An 18,877-nucleotide genomic window follows, 5' to 3' on the forward strand; every position below is an offset into this window, starting at 1 on the left:
AAGTAGATTATATGCTGCTTGACACTTTTGCTTCAGTTGCACGCAACCCAAAGTGGTAGTACTAATTTTATCATATGTAGAGTGGTAATGTTAAAAATGGATACTTATTAAAAATTCCATATTTGTTACGGGTTTTGTCATGCAGACAGGTGCCTTCGCCCTCTGATATGGCAAGCAGACCACAGTTTCTGGTCTCATCCTGTGCCAATGACTGGGAAAGGATAGAGTGCTTCTCTGTTTGGCAGTAACAACCTCTTTCAGGGACTATATTCAGTTTTATTGCCAAGCAAAAGTAGTAAGGAAGAAATATTTTAGTAAATACAGTCCCAAGTAAACAGAGTGTTTATGGGAAGCCACATGGATCATTTGCATATCATGCAAATTTCACATTATATGTACGATGATACAGGTAGTTCTTTGCATTAGCCCTTAGCTAAGTCTTTAGTCAGTAAACATGATGATTTGTAAGCATTTACTAGCAATGTTAAATGAGAACAATAAATCTATGTAAAGTTTATTAGTGCATGCTAGTGGCTGGTAGGTTCTGGTTTTTTGTCAGTTTGTGTTTTCTTTAGTATCTAGTAGTGGAAACAGAAATCTGCTACTGAATTTCATGTTCTGTAGAATTAGAGAATGCCTTTGCTGAATTGGGCAAGGGCAGGAGGTTTGCAGCTCATGCTTTTCTAGCTGCAACAAAGGAATTTCCATTTAATGAAAGGATAAATATGGGGGATCAACAAAAGTCATAAAAGACAGAGAAATACGGAAACTTTGTGATGCTGTGGTATGAGACTGTACTCTCTTCGGGGATTTCTGTAATATCTACCACCACAATAATAGGTAAGTGCCTAAAATAAGATAAGGTATGCAAGGAAAAAAACCAGACTGTGGTGTTTGAGTCAGTGAAGGACCAAGTTGAATACTGTAAATGTGCACAGGTGCTGGGCTTCCTAGATAGTCGTTATTGTTTGTACATGATTAGAAAAGTAAAGACAGCAAATAACACCTTTTCTTCTTCGGGTTTGCTGCATGAGTCTATAGTAATAGCAAAGGCTAATATATTGCTAAAGGCCAATTTCTAGATTTCAGTGAAATGATTGTATGAGGTGTACAGCAGGACAGGTGTAGTGTGGAAGAACTCTGCTGTACAATGATGGCTTGTTTTTGTGATTTGGTGTATCTGGATCCAAAAATGCACCTTGTCAGATCTGTATGTGGGATCTGTCCTTGAATGTTACAGAGTGTATGCCTAGTTTTTCACTTCAGCTGTGCGCTTCTATTATAAATATCTGTTTAGACTATGTGGCTACTTTATACTTTTCTGCAAGGCAATGTGAAATTATTAAGTCCTCTTCTAGACTTGCAGAAATTTAGTTAATTTAAAAATTTTACAAAGAATCATTGTGTAATAAAATATATTTTTTACTACTTATTGGAGAATCACTCATTTTTCTTAGAGCATGCCTGCTACATTTTTTATAGCCCAGGGACAAATCTAGTACAAAAAAATAGTGTCATAAAAGTGTTTTATTGTTCCCTTTAGCTGTTTTTCTCCCTGCCAAAGACAGTGTATAATTTTGAAAGAGATTTTTTTCTCTTTTGAATGAGTGATTCAAATAAAGTTTCATGAGAGAATTTTTATGTTATGTTCACAATTTTAGTATGTAAGAATAGCCTTAACAACCCAAGCAGCTTCAGTCACGCTCTCCTTAAAAGAGGCAGTGTGAAGAAATAATGAAGTGGTGAGAGCTCTTTGGTTTCTGGAGAAAGTAATTTTTATTTGCTGTCCTGCAGTATGGTTCAGCTGATGGGTTTAGATTGACTGCTGAATTATGCCCATGAAAGCACGTAGTTGCTAGTGCAAATTTTAAGAGGCGATGAGTTGTCCCCCAGATTTGCCTTGCATATTTATGTAGTAACTGCTACAAATTACTCACTTGAATTATAACAAAAGTAAAGATTTTGAGGTTGAAATTTTGTTGACCTTTTGAACGTTACTAACGCTATTAATGGAAGCATTGTCAGCATTCCTTTTAGAAGCCTCTGAAATGTGAAACAGTGAAATGTGGATTGCTGAAGGGTAGCTTCTTGAAGAGCAGAATAACAGGGGTTTTGCAGTTCTTGAAGTGAACAGCTAGGGAATTGTAAGTAGTACAAGAAAGCATTAGATATAAGGAAACACTCAGAAAAAGGAGAGGCATGTTAGTGTGGCCCATAGAAAAAAAGAAAAGTAGGAAGAAATATGGATATAAGACATGGATTCCAGCTGTAGTCTTGAATGAGTTCTTGCATTCCTCAATAATTAAGCCAAATAACCAAAGATGTACTTAAACTGGATGACAGCACAGAACAGCCATGCTGCTCTGGAAAAACAGATTCTGGGAACTGGAACCTGATGATGTTGGTAAGCTTGTAAAAATAGGAATAATGTTCAGGTGTCTCAAAACACAATAAATGTTTAGCTCAGCCAGTTACACAGTTCCCGATGCTGCAGAAGTGATAGTTTTATGTATGCTAGCATGAAATCTGATCTTTTTCATAATTGTCTTAGTACATATATTAATGGTCATTCTAGAGTCAGAAGAAAGAAGGAGAAAAATACAAGTATCTTTTTAAGAAAAATTGGAGCAACGTTTCAGCAGCCTTGATAAAGGAAGAGAGTAGTGTTACCAGAAATGTTTGGGGAAGGAACAGAGGTCATCAGGCCCATCAAAAATCTGAACACACTCCTCAGTATTGAATTCCCCTATTGGTAGTATCTAATTGTATCTTGAATGTCTTGAATGACTTAGAAGGGTTGTTGTGCACACTTATGACTCTGTGTGTGTAAAATGGTTTCTGACATCTGTTCTGAATGTGTTTATCTGTAATTTTAATTCATGCTCACTTGCCTTTTCATCTGTGTTGGCCTGAAATTAGTTTAGATAATCAGAAGTATTTAAGATTTTGTGGGCTTCTGTCAAATCCTCTCCAATTGCCTGCTTGCTCAGATGTGGTGATTCTATTTTAAGCCATTTCTCATATTTAGAGAGGCATTGACTCTTTCAGATAAGACATGGCTGAATATTCTGAAGTCTTAGTAATTCAGTTACTTTGACCTGGGCAGTCAGAATGCATGCCCTCTGCTAGCTGCCACCCATGGTTGACATTCAGGGATCCCGTGGCGGTATCAATGGGTGGTCTTGCCATCTGTGTAGGTATTTTAAAGGAACCCTATAATCCATTTCACACCAAAGAATTAATAAAAATCAGGCATTTGCATTCTTCTCCATTGTGCTTGCTTGGAGATAAGTAATTGCTTCCATAAATAGATTTGACATGATTAGATTGATGTTTAAGTCAGTGCTTAGGTCCCTTCTAGTTTATAGTCAGGAGTATAAGCACGGTCATAGCAGTCAGTGGCCCTGTGTACCTTCCTGACTGTTCTGCTGGTGAGAAAGGATTGAAGTATTTAGCTAAATTAGAAATTGAATTAGGATTGTTAAAGGTGAGAAGAACACAGCTAGCTTATTTCTTCACATTACAGTCCAAATATGAGGTGGGCTTTATTTGCCAGAAAAACAGAAAAAGCACTCAGGTCCAGTAGGAAGTAAAACAAAGTAGATAGCATTTTATTCCTTTCTTGTCTCAAAACCCCAGCCTGGAAGAAAGTAGACCAAGGTCTAAGAAATGCAAGAACCACGCTTCCTTGGTATGTTCCTCTTGGCTCTTTTGAAGTGCTAAATGTACATCTTCACTGCAAAAGAGAAGTACTTGGAAAAACCTCTGATCCCGTCAGTGGTATGCTTACTCTGACAGAGGCACAGTGAACCCGTACTCTTCTATACAATCAAGTACATTTTCTTTTCTGCTGTTTAACCTTTGAGGTACATTTGTTTTGTAAAAGTTTGGTAACATACAGTGTTCTAGCACTGTGCATGCTCTTAACAGGCATGGCTTCCACTTTCCACTTAGAGATGTATTGAACAAGTTTTCTGAAATGCTATGGGAAAATGAAGTTGAGTCACTTTTAGTCAGTATTTTAAAAAAGAGGAAACAGCATTTCACAGGTCTTTTAATAAATGCCAGGGCAATCTAGAGATGTAGTAGGTGTTCTATCATTGTGCATTCTTACGGAGAGAAGAAAAGTTCTTTAGAGCCTCTAATTACACAAGTTACAGAATTGGAGCATTACTTATGTTCTTCTATGCTCTTTAAACAGCCTTCAATCTTGAAAACATAAGAAAGAGTCTAATTCTGAATGGAGACAGTTCATATTAGAGTTGAAAACGGGGGAACAAAAGCAATACTTCTTTTTCCAGAGAAGTTTATAATGGATAGTTAGGATAGTCATACTGATGAATTTCAGAGGTGCCAGATAAACAGTGAAGGGTTCATAGAGCCATGATGTGATGCTGAAAACTAATCAGTGTCATGTTCTTGGGAGAAAGTGCTGTTAGAGAAGAGTGGTTGATCTGGGATGTGGGACTTGTGTTGGAACTTAAGCCTAAGAAGCCATACCTTTGGCTAGTTGTAAGCCTTAAATTTGCCATGAACTGATTACAAGGTAAAATGTTGACTCACTGGGATAAAAAGAACCTAGAAATAAGGGGGTTTTTTGGTGCAGAAAGTTGTATAGGACTATTGTAACTAAAACACGCTGAGAAAGATGAAATATCTTTTACAGGTTTGGATATAAATATAAATAAATAAATATACATAAATTGTACTAGGACAGTAGTAGCAATCCACAGTAAATTAAAATGTGGTATTTTTATAGTGCCTAGCTTAACACACTGATATGTTACATTGGTTCTGACTAGTAGTATCTACCAATAATAATCAAATGTAAAACTACTACTGTGTATGGGTTCAGAGGAGAATTATTATTCTAAAGAAGCAGGAAATAGTCTAGGATGTCATAGTCTTAAGGGAAGCAGTGACAAAGAAAATGTTATAAAGCATGTTCTCTCTTGGATATTATCTGGAATGCCAACAGAATAGTAATCCTGCTTGGGGAGTATAAATTAGATGCTGAATGGATAAGTTTGGGGAGATGGGTTCCAGTGTTCGATTTCAATTAAAATTATAAAGGCAAAAATGAGAAGTCAAGTACTGTGATTGCATAAATGGCTACAGGCAGTGTAACTGTGCCCTTTTTTGCCAGTATAAAACGTACTCAGGCTTGACAGGGCTGTATCTGGAATACTTGAATGGTTTTTACCAGACTGTGAAATGAATGAAGACTAGAAAGGGTATCTGCAGTATTCATTAACGGAATTAGTTCTTTTTCGCAAGTTGGATTACAATGAAAGAACGAACTAACTGAGCACAAGGAAGATACCTTGGTTGTTAATAACATTAAACAGAAGTTTTAGTGTGAGTTGGATGTTGGCACTGAGGAAGAGTCCTCCTTGCTAACAAGTGTTATTTTTTTAAAAATACTGACCTGGCAACCTAAAGTTAGATGATCAGACTCATGAAAGTTGGAGTGCACTGAAATGACAAAACTTGCGTTTTAAATTAGTAATGACTGAAGCGTGTGTTAAAAAACAAATTAAAAAACCATCAATGAGCAACAGCTTCAGTATAGCCCTGTGAAAATTTGCTTACTGTAGATGAAAACTATATTTAGTGTAAGCTAAAATCTTCTGAAATTCTTTAAAGAATATCAAAGCAAGGGATATGACCAAAGGTCTGAATCTGGCATTTAGATCTTAGAAGTCCAGGTCATCTTTTTTTTTAAAGCTGTCTTTAGGGGATGTTAGGAAAGTTTAGGAGCAATGAACCAGAACTTCTAGTTTGCTCCTTTATGACCAGGCAGAATTGGCAAAAACTGTTCTTGTATTCCAGCTTGCGCTTACATGAATACAAGTAGCTGATGGTATGTCTGGGTTTCTGGTTGCCCTCCTTCCAGGAGAGAAAAATCCAGAAAAAGTAGGATTTATCAAACATATAATGTATCTCGGGCAAATAGAAATTGTCTCTTGGGTATTAATAAAGAAAAATCCATCAATAATAAACTAATGGGGAGAAAAAAAAATATTCTGTTGTCACATTCTGTAAGGTATTTAGTTATCTCTTACGGTACTTCCAGTGGAGTACCTTTAAATAGATAAAGTTGCTTTCACGTTAGACTTGAGCAGAAAGAGATTTTGACACATCTTTGAGAAATACTGAAAATCGGGAAGAAAGAACTTCAGCCAGTTATGCCTTTATAGAAGGAAGTGCGAAAGTTCATCATGTTCTTAGAAATGACTTTGTATGGGATAAAAGAAACTGTTCACATAGGAACTACTGAGAATTTGTGTTAAGAAAAAAGGAGAGATTAATAAAAATTCTCCCCTACAAAACATGATGCATGGATTAATTGTAAACTTTAGAAACAATCCAGCTAGTTTTTGATGACAGAATTACAGGGCAGTATGTATGAGGTTGTTTTGATTACCAGTGCAGTTTTGTGTTCTAATGCAACGTCTCATTTTTACTCTTCTAAAAGCATGCATGATTATGCATAATAAGAGACTTGTGAAGGATTTTTTTCTGTATTACACTGTATTATCCTTTTGATGTAAGTTAGTATTACAGTTCTTGGCAATCGGAGATAAGGTGCCACTTTATCCTACATAGGTTCAGTAGAAGACTAATGTATTGTCATTGCTTCCTCCTTTGAAGTTGTCTTTTCTCCTGACTAAAACTAGTCATGCAAATATATTTTTGAACAAAATGGTTTTACTGAGAATGAATTCATGGGGGAATCCAAAAAGCCTGCATGCACTGGATAGGTTTATAGAATGTAGCCTGCCAGAGTTTTTCGTAATGATACAGTGAATGCAAATATTAAACCTGTAAAACTGGGGAAAAAAAAGCTTTAATACCAGCTTGCATGTTCCTTGTGTTTCAGGCCATAACTTCTGTGCGGAGGGACACAGATGTGGTGAAAATTCAGAGTGCAAAAATCGGAACACAAAAGCTACTTGTGAATGCAAGAATGGTTATCTCTCTATCCAAGGGGACTCCGCGTATTGTGAAGGTAAACAAAATATTCAAGTACCGGTCCCCTTAACAGCGTATTCAGCAACATAGTGTTAAATAAATGGTTGATGAATGAATTACATTGCAAAGTTCAGTTTCATGATGGTGTGTATCACTAGGACCCTTTTTGTGTTCATAAATATGGACTGAAGATTAGAAGTGGTGCTGGACCATTTAGATTACCTACCTATGGGCACGCCTCATGCAGTTATGCCTTGGCACCCCATGGTCAGGCTGTCGTTCCAATTTCGAAAATAGAGGTTTTCAGACAACAGCACCTACCTTATAAAATGTTTTTTAGAGAACAACATCTTTATATGATGCATTAATTTAGGAAGTGGGAATTCTGCTGGCATTTGTGAGAAAGGTAAGTGTGAAAGTGTACTGGGGCTTGAATATAGAAATGATGATCCGCAGTCCTTCCCGAAGTACTTCTGTGGGATGGGTACTTTACTGAAATGGTTTTCCTATGACACAGAAGAGACCCATTTCTGAGAAGACTGTAGCTAAGGTACTTCTGTTGATGTATTATTCCTTCACAGGAATGAATGCAATGGGGCATTATTTTCTTTTTTTTTTTTTGTTTCTCAGTGTTTTCTAGAGCTGGCCGTTATTCATAGCTATGATGTACTTATTAAAAACTAAATTGATGAATCAACATATAGCACATTCCTTCCTGCCTTTGCATTGTGAGTTATTTTTAATGCCCTTATATGTCAGGCTGCAATATTTAATCTTGGCCATCGTAGGAGGTTTTTCAACTACTTTGCAAGAAAATACTTCCCTAGATTCTTTTTCCCATCGTACTGGTGATGGAAGGGAGATGGCATTTTGGACAAGCTGTTAAAATATACTGTAAGCATTGAAAGACAGGATGAAAGAATAAGAGAGACATGCATGGACTGGGCTTAAATGATCCCGCTTTCATAAAAAGACTTTTTAGTGTATATAAGTGAGCAGGACTGCTTTAAATATCACTTTATGAAGCTGTTCAGTAAATTGCAACTATAAATCTTATGGTATTTAGTCAGTTCTCTACAAAGAAGAATTTGAACAGTCCTCTACATGCGTTCTCAGGGACTGGGAAAACACTTGACACATTTGTTTTTAAAGGTAGGCAGCAGATAAACTGTATATAGAGAAACTTTTTTTTTGAACAAAAAACTGTGAGAAGAGCTGCTCTATATGTACTTCAAGAACTTTTCAGAAATCAGAAGGCAGTAACAAGGCTCTTTATCAGCTATGATACAGAATCCTCTATATGTTCTTTTTTACTGTTTTAAATAAAACCAGTGCTTAGTGTTTTTATTTACCTAGTAGCAGACTGTCCCTTTTTTCCTCTATGGAAAAAAAATTCAAACATCTTGACTCAAATAATACTGGAGATGTTGGTAGTGCATTAGTGGTAGTGGTGGGGAAAAAAAAAGCTTTTTGAAGAAATTAGTGGGAACTACAACATACCTGACCCTATGTTGCATTAAATTTAGGAAGGGCAAATTGAATCTCAGACTTCTGGGCATGTGGATGAAACATGAGGCAACAGAACAAACACAGGTGCTTTTGCTGCTTGAGACCATGAGATAGATGAGAGAGGTGTTCTCTGCATGTTGCAAAATTATAAATTTGCTAGATGGAGAGTAGTGCTTAAGAGATAGAGAAGGGAAGTTGTTTTAGCAAGGGGAATTACAGACACGTAATGACAAATTGATTAGCCAAGAGGTGACTCCTTTCAGCCCTATGCAGAGTTTCCTTTCACTCCACAGAACAGCTTTCTGCAAAATTTATTTCAATGCCTCTCTAACCTAGTTTCTCTCACCTATGCATTTAATCTGCTAAACAGAATCATTTCATAGTTGGGTGTATAATGTTTTCAAATGCATGGTGAAGCTGTGATTTAAATAAAGGAAATCAAAGCCAGGTATCTGAAGGTAAACTTTGGCAGGGTGTTGTTATAGTAAAGGAGTGGATTTTTTTGTGGAGTTCTGGATTTCTGTGTGTACTGTCCAAGAAGTAAATAGGAAAAGCACCTAAGCAAGAGCTATTAAACATACAAAATACCTGTAGAAGCAAGGAAAATATTCTCAGCTGTAGTTCTGAATTTGTCTTCATCATTCTTGAGCGCTGAAACTTAAAAGACGTGTAAGATTACTGTTTCCTTTGAACTGGCGAGGTTAAACTATTTCATACTTGTGACATGCGCTGCTAAATGACACAAGCAGATCATTAACTGGAGCTTTCTGGATTTCTTCTCTCTTCCAATTTATCTGAAATACTTGTGCATGTGAATTCTTATGTATGGTGTTATATAACCTTACCTGTGTTTTTACTGTTGTTTCTGCTTGCTCTTATTCACACAGTTTTATCCTGCTGGACCTTATGGCATCATTTTGATCTTGTGAGATCTCTGAAAAATTGTGTTAGTCTGCTTTCCTTTTTGACAAGTATTTGTGTCTTTTTGTTTAACATCCTGTATTCACATCTGCAGTATGGTGGAAAAAAATCAAAAAGGTTCTAACTTCTGTCAGAGAATTGTCATCAGCAAATTTGTAAAATAAAAACATGAGAGGCTTTTACTATGCTTTTGCAGTAACTCCTTTTCAAGTAGTTAGCAGCTACTCATGTCAAAATATAAGTGTAGGATAACCACTCACTATATGCATTCCATTTTTGAGATAACATAGATATGTTTAGGGAAGACAGTTTCTGAAAACAAACAGGTAAATGAAGCTTGTAATGAATGAAGTATGTAAGTGGAGATTATCTGTGTTCTGTAAAAGCAATGTATTTTGCTTGAAACCAGAAAAGTTTTGGGGTTTTTTTTTGTTGTTTTTTTGACACTTGCCTACTTGTCTTGCATATGTGAGACATAATTAGAGCATTCTTATTTGCAAAGAGACTTACAGGTATTTTTCTGTTAATCATGTTGACCGAGGTTTTAACTGCTCTTGGGGTTACGTAGGCACAAGTGTTGAACCAGTATGTGTTTATCTCTGTCACATATCCATGGATAAATTCTGGGAACTGCACAAGTAGCTAGCAAGCCCAATGTCTGCAGGATGCAAGCATTCAAGGTGTAGCCGCATGTATGCAGTTGCAGCTATGACTTTTTACCACATGACATAGGAGCATCCATGTTGAGAGCTGAAAGCTGCGTGCATGAGATTTAGTTACACATGGCGTAGGAGTTCAGTGGCAAAACCAGGACAAAAATGGGGAATTCATTTAAGTGTGTCTCATGCTGATTCTTCCAGCCATGTTATGGGTCACGTACGGCAGACCTGCAAATACTTGTGTTTTTTTAAAGCCAGAAATCTCCGCAGTTTGTGACTACTTAACAAATAGTAATAGGACCAGTCTGCATAATGCAAACTAAGGGACAGGGAACTGTCAGCAAATGGGGTCTGAAGCTCAGAGAGAAAGTAAGAAAAATAAAGCTGGATCAGCTGAAAGTCAGGCTTGTTGCTAGCATGATTATCCTCACTTTCTAGATGCTAACAAGCAGAGTCATCTCTTCTGAAAAGGTGGATATTCAGCTATCCACCAAAGACAGCAAAAGCAGAATCATTTTTTCCTGCCACATCTCACTTCTTCATTCTTTATTACCTTTTTAGCTTGAAATATTAACAGCCCTTTTTGCCCACAAAGTTGTTGTGTTGGTGCAAAAGTGATTAAATACCTAATTGCTGTTGAGCTCTGATTAATTGTGAGAGCTGTTTAAATCTGAATGTTTAAATCTGAAGTGGAATGAACTCTTTCAGTTAGGATGAACGTATGCCTCTTCTCACTGATAAGAGTGCACGAAACAAGAAAATTAGTATTAACCTTCTGTCCTTCATGCGCAGCTACTGATGCCCCCAAGAAGCATCTAGTAAAAGTGATACAGTAGCATATGACAAGATGTCCTGTGACGTTACACATCATGTGCTTATCCACTGTCACCAAAGAATGTTCCTCTCATAAGGGGTATAGTATAAGAAAGGATCCATTGATTAAAGTGAACCTACAAGATCAATATTCTCATTGTATGATTGAATTGTAGGGTGTATTTTCCCTATATTCTGTTTAATATTTTTATCCATGGTCTGGGTCAGGGGAGCGAGATGGCGTTAACATGAATGAAAGCCTTGGGAGAAAACTGAGTGGTTTGCCCCTGAGCATGGACCCAAGCATGCAGCATGGACAGACCAGGCAGACTTCGCCTGACGTGCCATACCATCGTGCAGTGGTCGTCCGTAGCTTCTGCTCCCTGGCTGGCCATCTAGTCTCGCTTCTGCAACAGCCTGCTACTGCACATGGCTCCAGGAGAGCTGCAGGCAGGTGGTGTGGTTAGGGTTAGAGAAATTCTGCAGGACAGGCTGGGAGCTCTGCTTTTGGGCCGAGACCTCTGAGGGCAGACAAGAAAAAGCTTTGTCTCTCACATACTTGATAATGAGGTTCGAAGGCTAGTATTTTTCTTCCTCCTCTTTTCTTTCTTTCTTTTGTGTGTGTGTGTGGTCTGTTTCATGCATTTTGATTTACAGCTCTGCAAGTTAGTCGTCTCAGTATTTGAGCTTGTATACCAAGAGATCCCATTCCTTCTTATCTTAGGTTTGTGGAAAAACAGATGTACCATTTTCCAACTCAGGAGTCTTGAGCTTAGGTACATAAGGCTATTCTCAGCCTGAGAGGGGTTAAGCTTGGAACGTCAGGATTCAGCTGCTAGTTAATTTAAAAATAAATTCATGTTTAATTTCCTTGTACTTTGTAAGTATATTCCAGACACATAGGAGTGGTCTTTACTGCTTTCTGTTTCTTTACCTTTGAACTTTATGATGTCAGATATAGTCAGGAAATTCTTTACAGAAAGATAGATATGTAGATATGTTGGGAAAAAAACCCTGTTCTGAAGATACGTTAATGTAGGTTTGGTCAGAAAATGTTTGTTTTCTGAAAGTCATATAGAAAAATATAATGGCAAAATGTAGAGGAAGAAGGTGTTTTTTTTCCCGTTGCCACAGAAATCAGGAAAAAAAATCATCCTTTTAAGATTATTGATATAGTTCCAAGTGCAAAGACCTCACTGTCAGCATGCTTTAATGAAAAACAAAAATAAGAGTTTACTTCTATTGCAGAATACAGAGGAACAAGAAAAATCTTTCATCATACAATATGGCTTCTGTTATAGTTCTGAAGATGAGAGAGCTTCATAAAGCTTACCTCTAATGTTTAATCCTTAGGCACATCACATCCTTTATGTAAATAGCTGTTTAGTGCGCAGAACTCTTTACAAGCAGTTTAAACTGAAAAACAATAGACCCAGACCTGCATACGGCCTTCAGAGTAAAAGTCTGCTGGCAATCCACTGAGTTTCCAGAGCCTATGTTTTTCTTGCTGTGTAAGTTGAGTTTTGTTGAGTTTTCCCCTCCTCCTCTGTAGCAATTTTATTGCAGCTGTTTTAATTGCGCTGCATTGTGGCTTGGGAGGTGACATTAATATTGTGTGGTATCATAGAAACCTTCTGTGTGGCGGTGATGTATGGCTGTGATTTTGGATGGTGTCCGTTCACCTGACTTCTGGTTCATCTTTTAATGGTAATCCTTCTGTTGTTGTACTCTCAAAAAACCTGCCTTACAAGATGTTCGTATTTCCTGCAGTTGTTACTCACTGTATGTGAAAGGTGTTGCGTTGTTGTACGTATATGCATAAGTACATGCTGCATACTTGCTGAATTACCGCAAGTTAAGCAAGTGGGACAAATGATGGCAAATGACTACGTTTTTTGCAAATGCACTGAATTTTTCTCTGTGCTGAAACCATAGCAAAGAGGAAGGCAGGAGAAAAATCTAAAAACGTTACAGTTAAGATCATAATGTCTGCTGCAAAGACAACGTCTATGGCAGTGTTTCAGTTGTAACCAAGTCCCCACGTAAAGACTTAAAAAAACCCCAAACCAAACAAACACCGCAACAAAACAAGAACATCACCATCGCCCCCCCCGCCCCCAGCTAAAAAACCCAACCCAGCCACCCCACACATCCCCACGCCTTTTTATAAACATGTGACTTGATGCCAGGTTGTTTTTTTTTTTAAAGCTTACAGTTTCTTTGAAAGACACTTGTTAACCTAATATAAAAACTTCATTGACCTGACAGTGTCAATTTTAAACTTCCACTGATGTGGGTAATCCTATTAATCAGTGAAAGTCCCTTCTCTTGGTGATACAATGCATGTAATACATTTGTCCTGCCTGCTGTTTTCATAAAGGCTTTTTATTTTAGACAATAATCTTAACCATTGCATGAACTCAAATTTGTCTTTTATAACATGATCAGAAGTCAGGCACTTGTTAGTCTCCTGCCTTTGCGTGTTTATGGACTTACTTTAAATGAGACTGCAGTTTCATCGTGCTGTGAGCGGTTACTGGAGGACACTGAATTAAAAACAAAATAGACCCTCCCCCCTGCAAAGTAAATGCATATGTTCAAAGGCAGAGGTGATATACTGGCTAGTGGAGAAAAAGTTTTCAAATAAATGGTTAAAATTTTTATACTAAGAAGATTCAAGAACTTGTCAGAAAAGTGTTTGTGCCTTATATGGCTCTAGGCATTTGTGTTATCAAAACTGCTTTTATATTTACAAGTGAATTAGTTTAAATTCATATTCCAACTACCAAACCCCAAAAAGTGAAATTATTTGCCATCCCCTGGAGTAACTTTGGTTCTTTTGGTGTAATGTCAGGCTGAGATTTATATGAAAATAAATTCTAATTTCTAATAAGGTAACCATATGTTTTGGAGTTATTGTAATAAAGTGTCATAAATAATTATGGCTCCAAAGAAATTGAGCCTTGCAACTGTCAGTTCTTATGTGAGTAACTTGCATTTGAATAGATTGCAATCATTGCTGTTAAAGGAAAGAAACCTCCTTGCCCCTTCAGCGTGGCAACGAAAATCCTGCGCGAGGCTCTTGGGATTTTTGTTTACACGGAGGGACTGGGGATGCTGTCTCCCTTTCAACAAATGCTCTTACATGTTAGGGTTGCCTTCTTCTGAATTGTATTGGACATAATTTGATATCTCTTATATAAAGCTTTTTTTTTAACCTTTTTTTATTTGCCAAGAATAGGCTGATCATTTCTAATACAGGGTGAAACAGTACTGGTCTAGTTCACTGTCTGTTTTTAAGCACTTCACTGTCTCTCCAGTCCATATTTGCATTCAGCCTCCAGGATCCCTTTGTGCCCACATCCCAGATTTGGGGGCAAGGATGCATTCGTGTATTTTTTACTTTGGGGGTGTGTGTGTGTAGGAGCAGAGATGGAATGAACTACTTCTCTTTAGGACAATCTCTCTAGGAGGCAGCCTAGTCTGAGTGCCTCACACAGCCTTCACTTCTAACTACTACTTTTTTAAAAATAGAACTTTATTTCATTTTTAGGTAGGTTAAAGAAAACCTCAATGACATATTGTTGGATATGATACAGTGATGTAGCAAATCTGACTTCAAAGATCACCAGTAGGAACTAAAAAAAAAAAAGATTGTATGTTCCTGATGGATCAGTGTCATTATCTTTACGTGGGCTTATAGCAAATTGTTCCCATTGCATGTTCCAGCACTGAAAGAGGGAGAAATCCATGCAATAAATGGTGACATGATGTGCATGTACTAACCCTTTGAGCAGAAACAGCTCTTGCTGCTCTTTACCCATTAAGCCCTTGTATTGATCCTGATATTGCCAAGGTTCTTTCTTCAAACTATGACAGAGTGTAGCTCTTGTCACATTTCTGCTGACATCAGTGAAAAAGAGAAAACTCTGGAAGAGTTTTTAGTGGGTCTGTGGCGGTTTAGGCCAGGTAAGTGTTTCCATCAAACATTTTGGCAGCAAAGCAGAGAAGAAAATCTGGAGTTGTTCTTGCGGTGGTGATTGGAAGTTTGCTTGTGGTTGAGCTAGACTGTAAAATGCTGAGAAAATTTGTGTATAATGAAGTTTTGCTTGGACTTGAATGGAAGCCACTTAACAGTACTTTTACCGAAGTTGCTAAAAATTGCGTAGCTCTTAAAACTAGAGGTTGAGGTGTTGAGGCTGTGCCTTTTGTAAAATCTGGAGCATTAGTGGAATCATTTAAAAAATTATGGGATTGTGTGTGTATGCATCTGTGACATATGTCTGTGTGTGTGCATATATGCAAAACAGCGTCTTCTTATAGCAGCACAAAAGCCTTTAGCTACCCAGGATCTGACAGAATAGCAACTTTCTCACAGGCCTGTGGAGTTCAAAAGGGGGTTGGAATAGAAAACCTCCAGAGGGAACTTCTAACCTAAATTTATTTTGTGATTCTATTATCCTTTATCCTGTACCATGTTTTGTATGGAGAGCACTGGAGGGACACGAGATGCTGTCAGCTCTCTATGGTTACCTTTTGCAGCCCTTGGGAATGCAGAGGGCAACTATTTTGCGTAGTTGAAAGTCCTGAAATGATAAAAAGGATAATCTCTTTTAAATGCTGGCACTTGTAAACATTTTTTCAGCTACTTGAAAGAACCTTGATATGCAGTTTTGCAGCTCAAGCTGTCTCTTCATTGCTCTTAAGGAATGGCTTTGTGGGGCATGGAGTCGCTTGTCCATATGGAAGTTCTCACAGCCAATATGTAGATGACCTGTTGGATTGGGCTTGGCTGTGAGCCTCTGAAAATGTATGTTCTAAGTGATGTCATCTAGCTGCTTCAAGGTCTGTGCTGGCAATATGCTAGTAGAACAACAGATCTGATTTGAGCCTGTCTAAATGTAACTATAAGTTGTCATGGGTGGGTCAGAAGAGGGAAGAATGTGCACTGGTCCTACAGCAAGATCTGTTACTGGTCCTACAGCAAGATCTGTTACAAACTGAAATGAATACCTCCCCCCCCCATCAATTTTGAAAACACAGGAAAAAACTTGATTTGCTAGAGGACCTGTGTGATGGACTTTGAGGACTCTGATCTCAGCCTAAAAGTGTTGTGTCTTCAGGTAACAGACGCAGTGAAGTATATGTAGAAAATAATTTTGTTCAGATTTCTATATAGATGTTAGGGCTGTTGGGGAAAAATAGCATTAAACTCCTTAGGAACTGTTCTCATTGCTGTGATGTGTCAAAGAAAATTTCTTTCAATAACACCTTCAAGAAGTTCCAGCTGATTTGGTACAAGTGGGTCCGAGGCTCTGGTGCTTCTTGAACAGATGCTGAGCTGTAAGAGGATAGGGACACTGCGGACACAGCGGCACTTCACCTGGCCATGAAGCCACAGCACCCCATCTTGGGAGAAGGTAGCAGAGATGAGTGTTGCTGCAAAGGTGAAAGTGAAGTGTTAGGACTCTGGGAAGCCAGGAAACTTACAGTGCCCGGGGTCTCTAATATAGGTCACAAATACAGCAGCTTTGCTGCATGCAGGGAACTTCTAGCACATGTTTTGTGTTGACCGCAAAATGATTTATGATTAAAATTAAAGGCTTTTCTCTACCTAAAGTTAGTTGTGAAAGAAAAACAAGAAAAAGGGCAACAAAGCAACCAACCACCTCCTCCTTCCTACAACTGTTATTTTATTTTTTTTTTAAGCTACTGAATGAAATGAAGTTTTTTATCCTTCAGTCAAAAAAACCCACAACTGAATGGAAAAATCATCAGGTTTCTCATAAAAATATTTATTTTTTTATTATTTTTAATGGAAAATGTGTTTTGCCCTGGGTAATAGCATAACTGGGGGCTGTTCCAGTAAATATTATCTATTGCCTTTTTCCTTCTGTGAATATATTTTGTTTCCAGTAGATGGAAAACCAGAATTAGTTATAGAAGTACAGGTGTCTCTCTAAGTCCATGACAAATACAAGTTTATACTGTATACACATTTTTTTCCCTGCAAGATTTATTAACCGACTCACTGATATGGTTCTGGGTGTTCAAAGCTAATGTGCATACGAAAAACAAACCACAAAGGTTAAGAAATAATTGGAAAAGATGTTATTGCTGACCTAGGGCTTTGCTATATGGTTAACTCTCTGCTTTCTTTTTAGGATATCGGCATGCGTATTTTGCATCCTTTTCTGACATTTTTCCTAATGGCTTTTGTTCAGATTAATTTGGAATCAAATTGTACACTAACTGTGCAGGGTGTGTCTATATTAAGTGCAATCTGTTCTGAATTTATTAAGTCATTGAGCTTTTGACATTATCCAGACGCAGTAGGGTTATGCTGGTGTATAGCAATTTTAGTGTATCTGTTTCTGCTCACAACTGAAATAGAGACATACTTGTTTTATATATTTATATGAGGTTTTATGTTCAAATAATGAATCAATTTCCTGTTTTTTCAGTGCTATGGAAATACTTTTATAAATTTAATTAAGAAAAAAAGAGAAAGATAGTAATTTCTTATTGTATTGCATGAAGAGCTCTATTTGAAACTAAAAAGGAGACTGCTTTTTCCAATCGCACTATCCTAGTAAGAAAAGGAAGCTTTACCTGGGCCTTAATGGATGTAGGGCCTGTCCGTTTCCCGGTGTATATATATGTGCAGGTTTCTCTGTTTTGGTTGTTTGTCTGGAAACTGGGATAATAGTGTTAACAAAATCCTTGGTTGTCTTGCTGGGGTATTGTGACGTTTACTGAATGAAGGTAATTGATAGGGGACAGCACAATAATACCACAAAATAGACTGAAGAAAGTGTAGTAAAGTAAGCAAACTACTTATATAGTAAGAAATGTTTTTTTGTTTTGGTGTTGTTTTTTTTTAATTTTTAGTTACTGAATTCATTGACAGCTGAGGAAAGGCTTTCTATAAAATTTTGATGTACGTATTTAGTTTTTAGAAAGAGAATTCCTCTTTGTCAGGTTTTTGACAGACAAACCTATTTAATGCAGGTAGGTAGCTGCCTCTGAAAAAACTTTCAAAAAGTGCGTTTTTCTAAGACATCTGTGTCTATTTAATAACACGCTTCTTTGTACCTGAGTCTTTCTGGAGGCTGAGGAAAAGAGTTAAAAAATGTTTGACAGAGACTTTGATTGAAGTAATGGAAATTATTACAAAATTATGTAGAGCATCTACAAAGATAATTCTTGTATTGATGTTAGTTTCCTATTGATTTGCTGACTCTTTTAGTATTCAATTTTTTTTTTCCAAAAAGATACACAAACAGGAAAAATGGTAGGGTATCTAATTTCAAAATACCCTTTGGGTGGTTATAGCGATTTTTTTCACTGTCTGTTTTTAGCACTTTCTTGTAATTTCCTCCTTTCATTTCTAGTTTAGACATTTCAGTTTTGCTTCTCATGATTGTTTCCGATTAATTGCATTTTATAAACCAAAATTTTTTATTGGTTCTGTTGAAGTTGTTGCTGTGTTACATCTTCTCCTGAACTCCCTCACTGAAGCTGTATACACCTCATACCAGTTGTGCCTGTAAGGATCACTGTGTTTCAATAGTGGAAAATTATTTTCTCTCTACTTACAGGCTTAAGAAAGTGCTTGAAAATGATTAGGATGGAATTGGCAATGCAAACTCCTTTTTACCCCTTGTATTCCTTAGGATTGTTTACCTCTCGTACTAATTTTCATTATTTTGTTTCCCTAATTCTTATGACTCATATTTTCCCCTCAAGCTTTCACCAGAGAATGCATCTGTACATACTGGTAGCTATTAGTGCTGAGATAATTATATGAATACACAGTAACATCTTCAGACATGAATGTTAGCGTTAGTTCAGAGACATGCTGTGTTTTGCAAAAGGAGAGAAGATCTACTTTGCAAAGAGCTTGCACTGAAAAATTACTGGTTGCCACAGGGCTGGCTCTAGGCGTAGGCAAAGCAGGCAGTTTCCTTGGGCTGCAAACCTCCATCACGGCAGGTTGG

At 37.4% G+C, this 18,877-nt stretch overlaps 1 protein-coding gene across 4 annotated transcripts in view; it reads left to right on the forward strand.

The window, feature by feature from the left end:
* The window catches only part of NELL1 (neural EGFL like 1), a 292,061-nt gene that overhangs the window by 82,951 nt on the left and 190,233 nt on the right, over nt 1-18,877 (forward strand). For all 4 annotated transcript variants that reach the window (XM_056354990.1, XM_056354987.1, XM_056354989.1 and 1 more), the window contains exon 12: nt 6,884-7,012. In XM_056354990.1, coding sequence (XP_056210965.1) covers nt 6,884-7,012 — 129 coding nt within the window. The remainder of the gene's footprint in view (nt 1-6,883; nt 7,013-18,877) is intronic.

This window comes from Falco biarmicus, chromosome 10 (genome assembly GCF_023638135.1).
Source record: "Falco biarmicus isolate bFalBia1 chromosome 10, bFalBia1.pri, whole genome shotgun sequence".
Taxonomy (NCBI): Eukaryota; Metazoa; Chordata; class Aves; order Falconiformes; family Falconidae; genus Falco; species Falco biarmicus.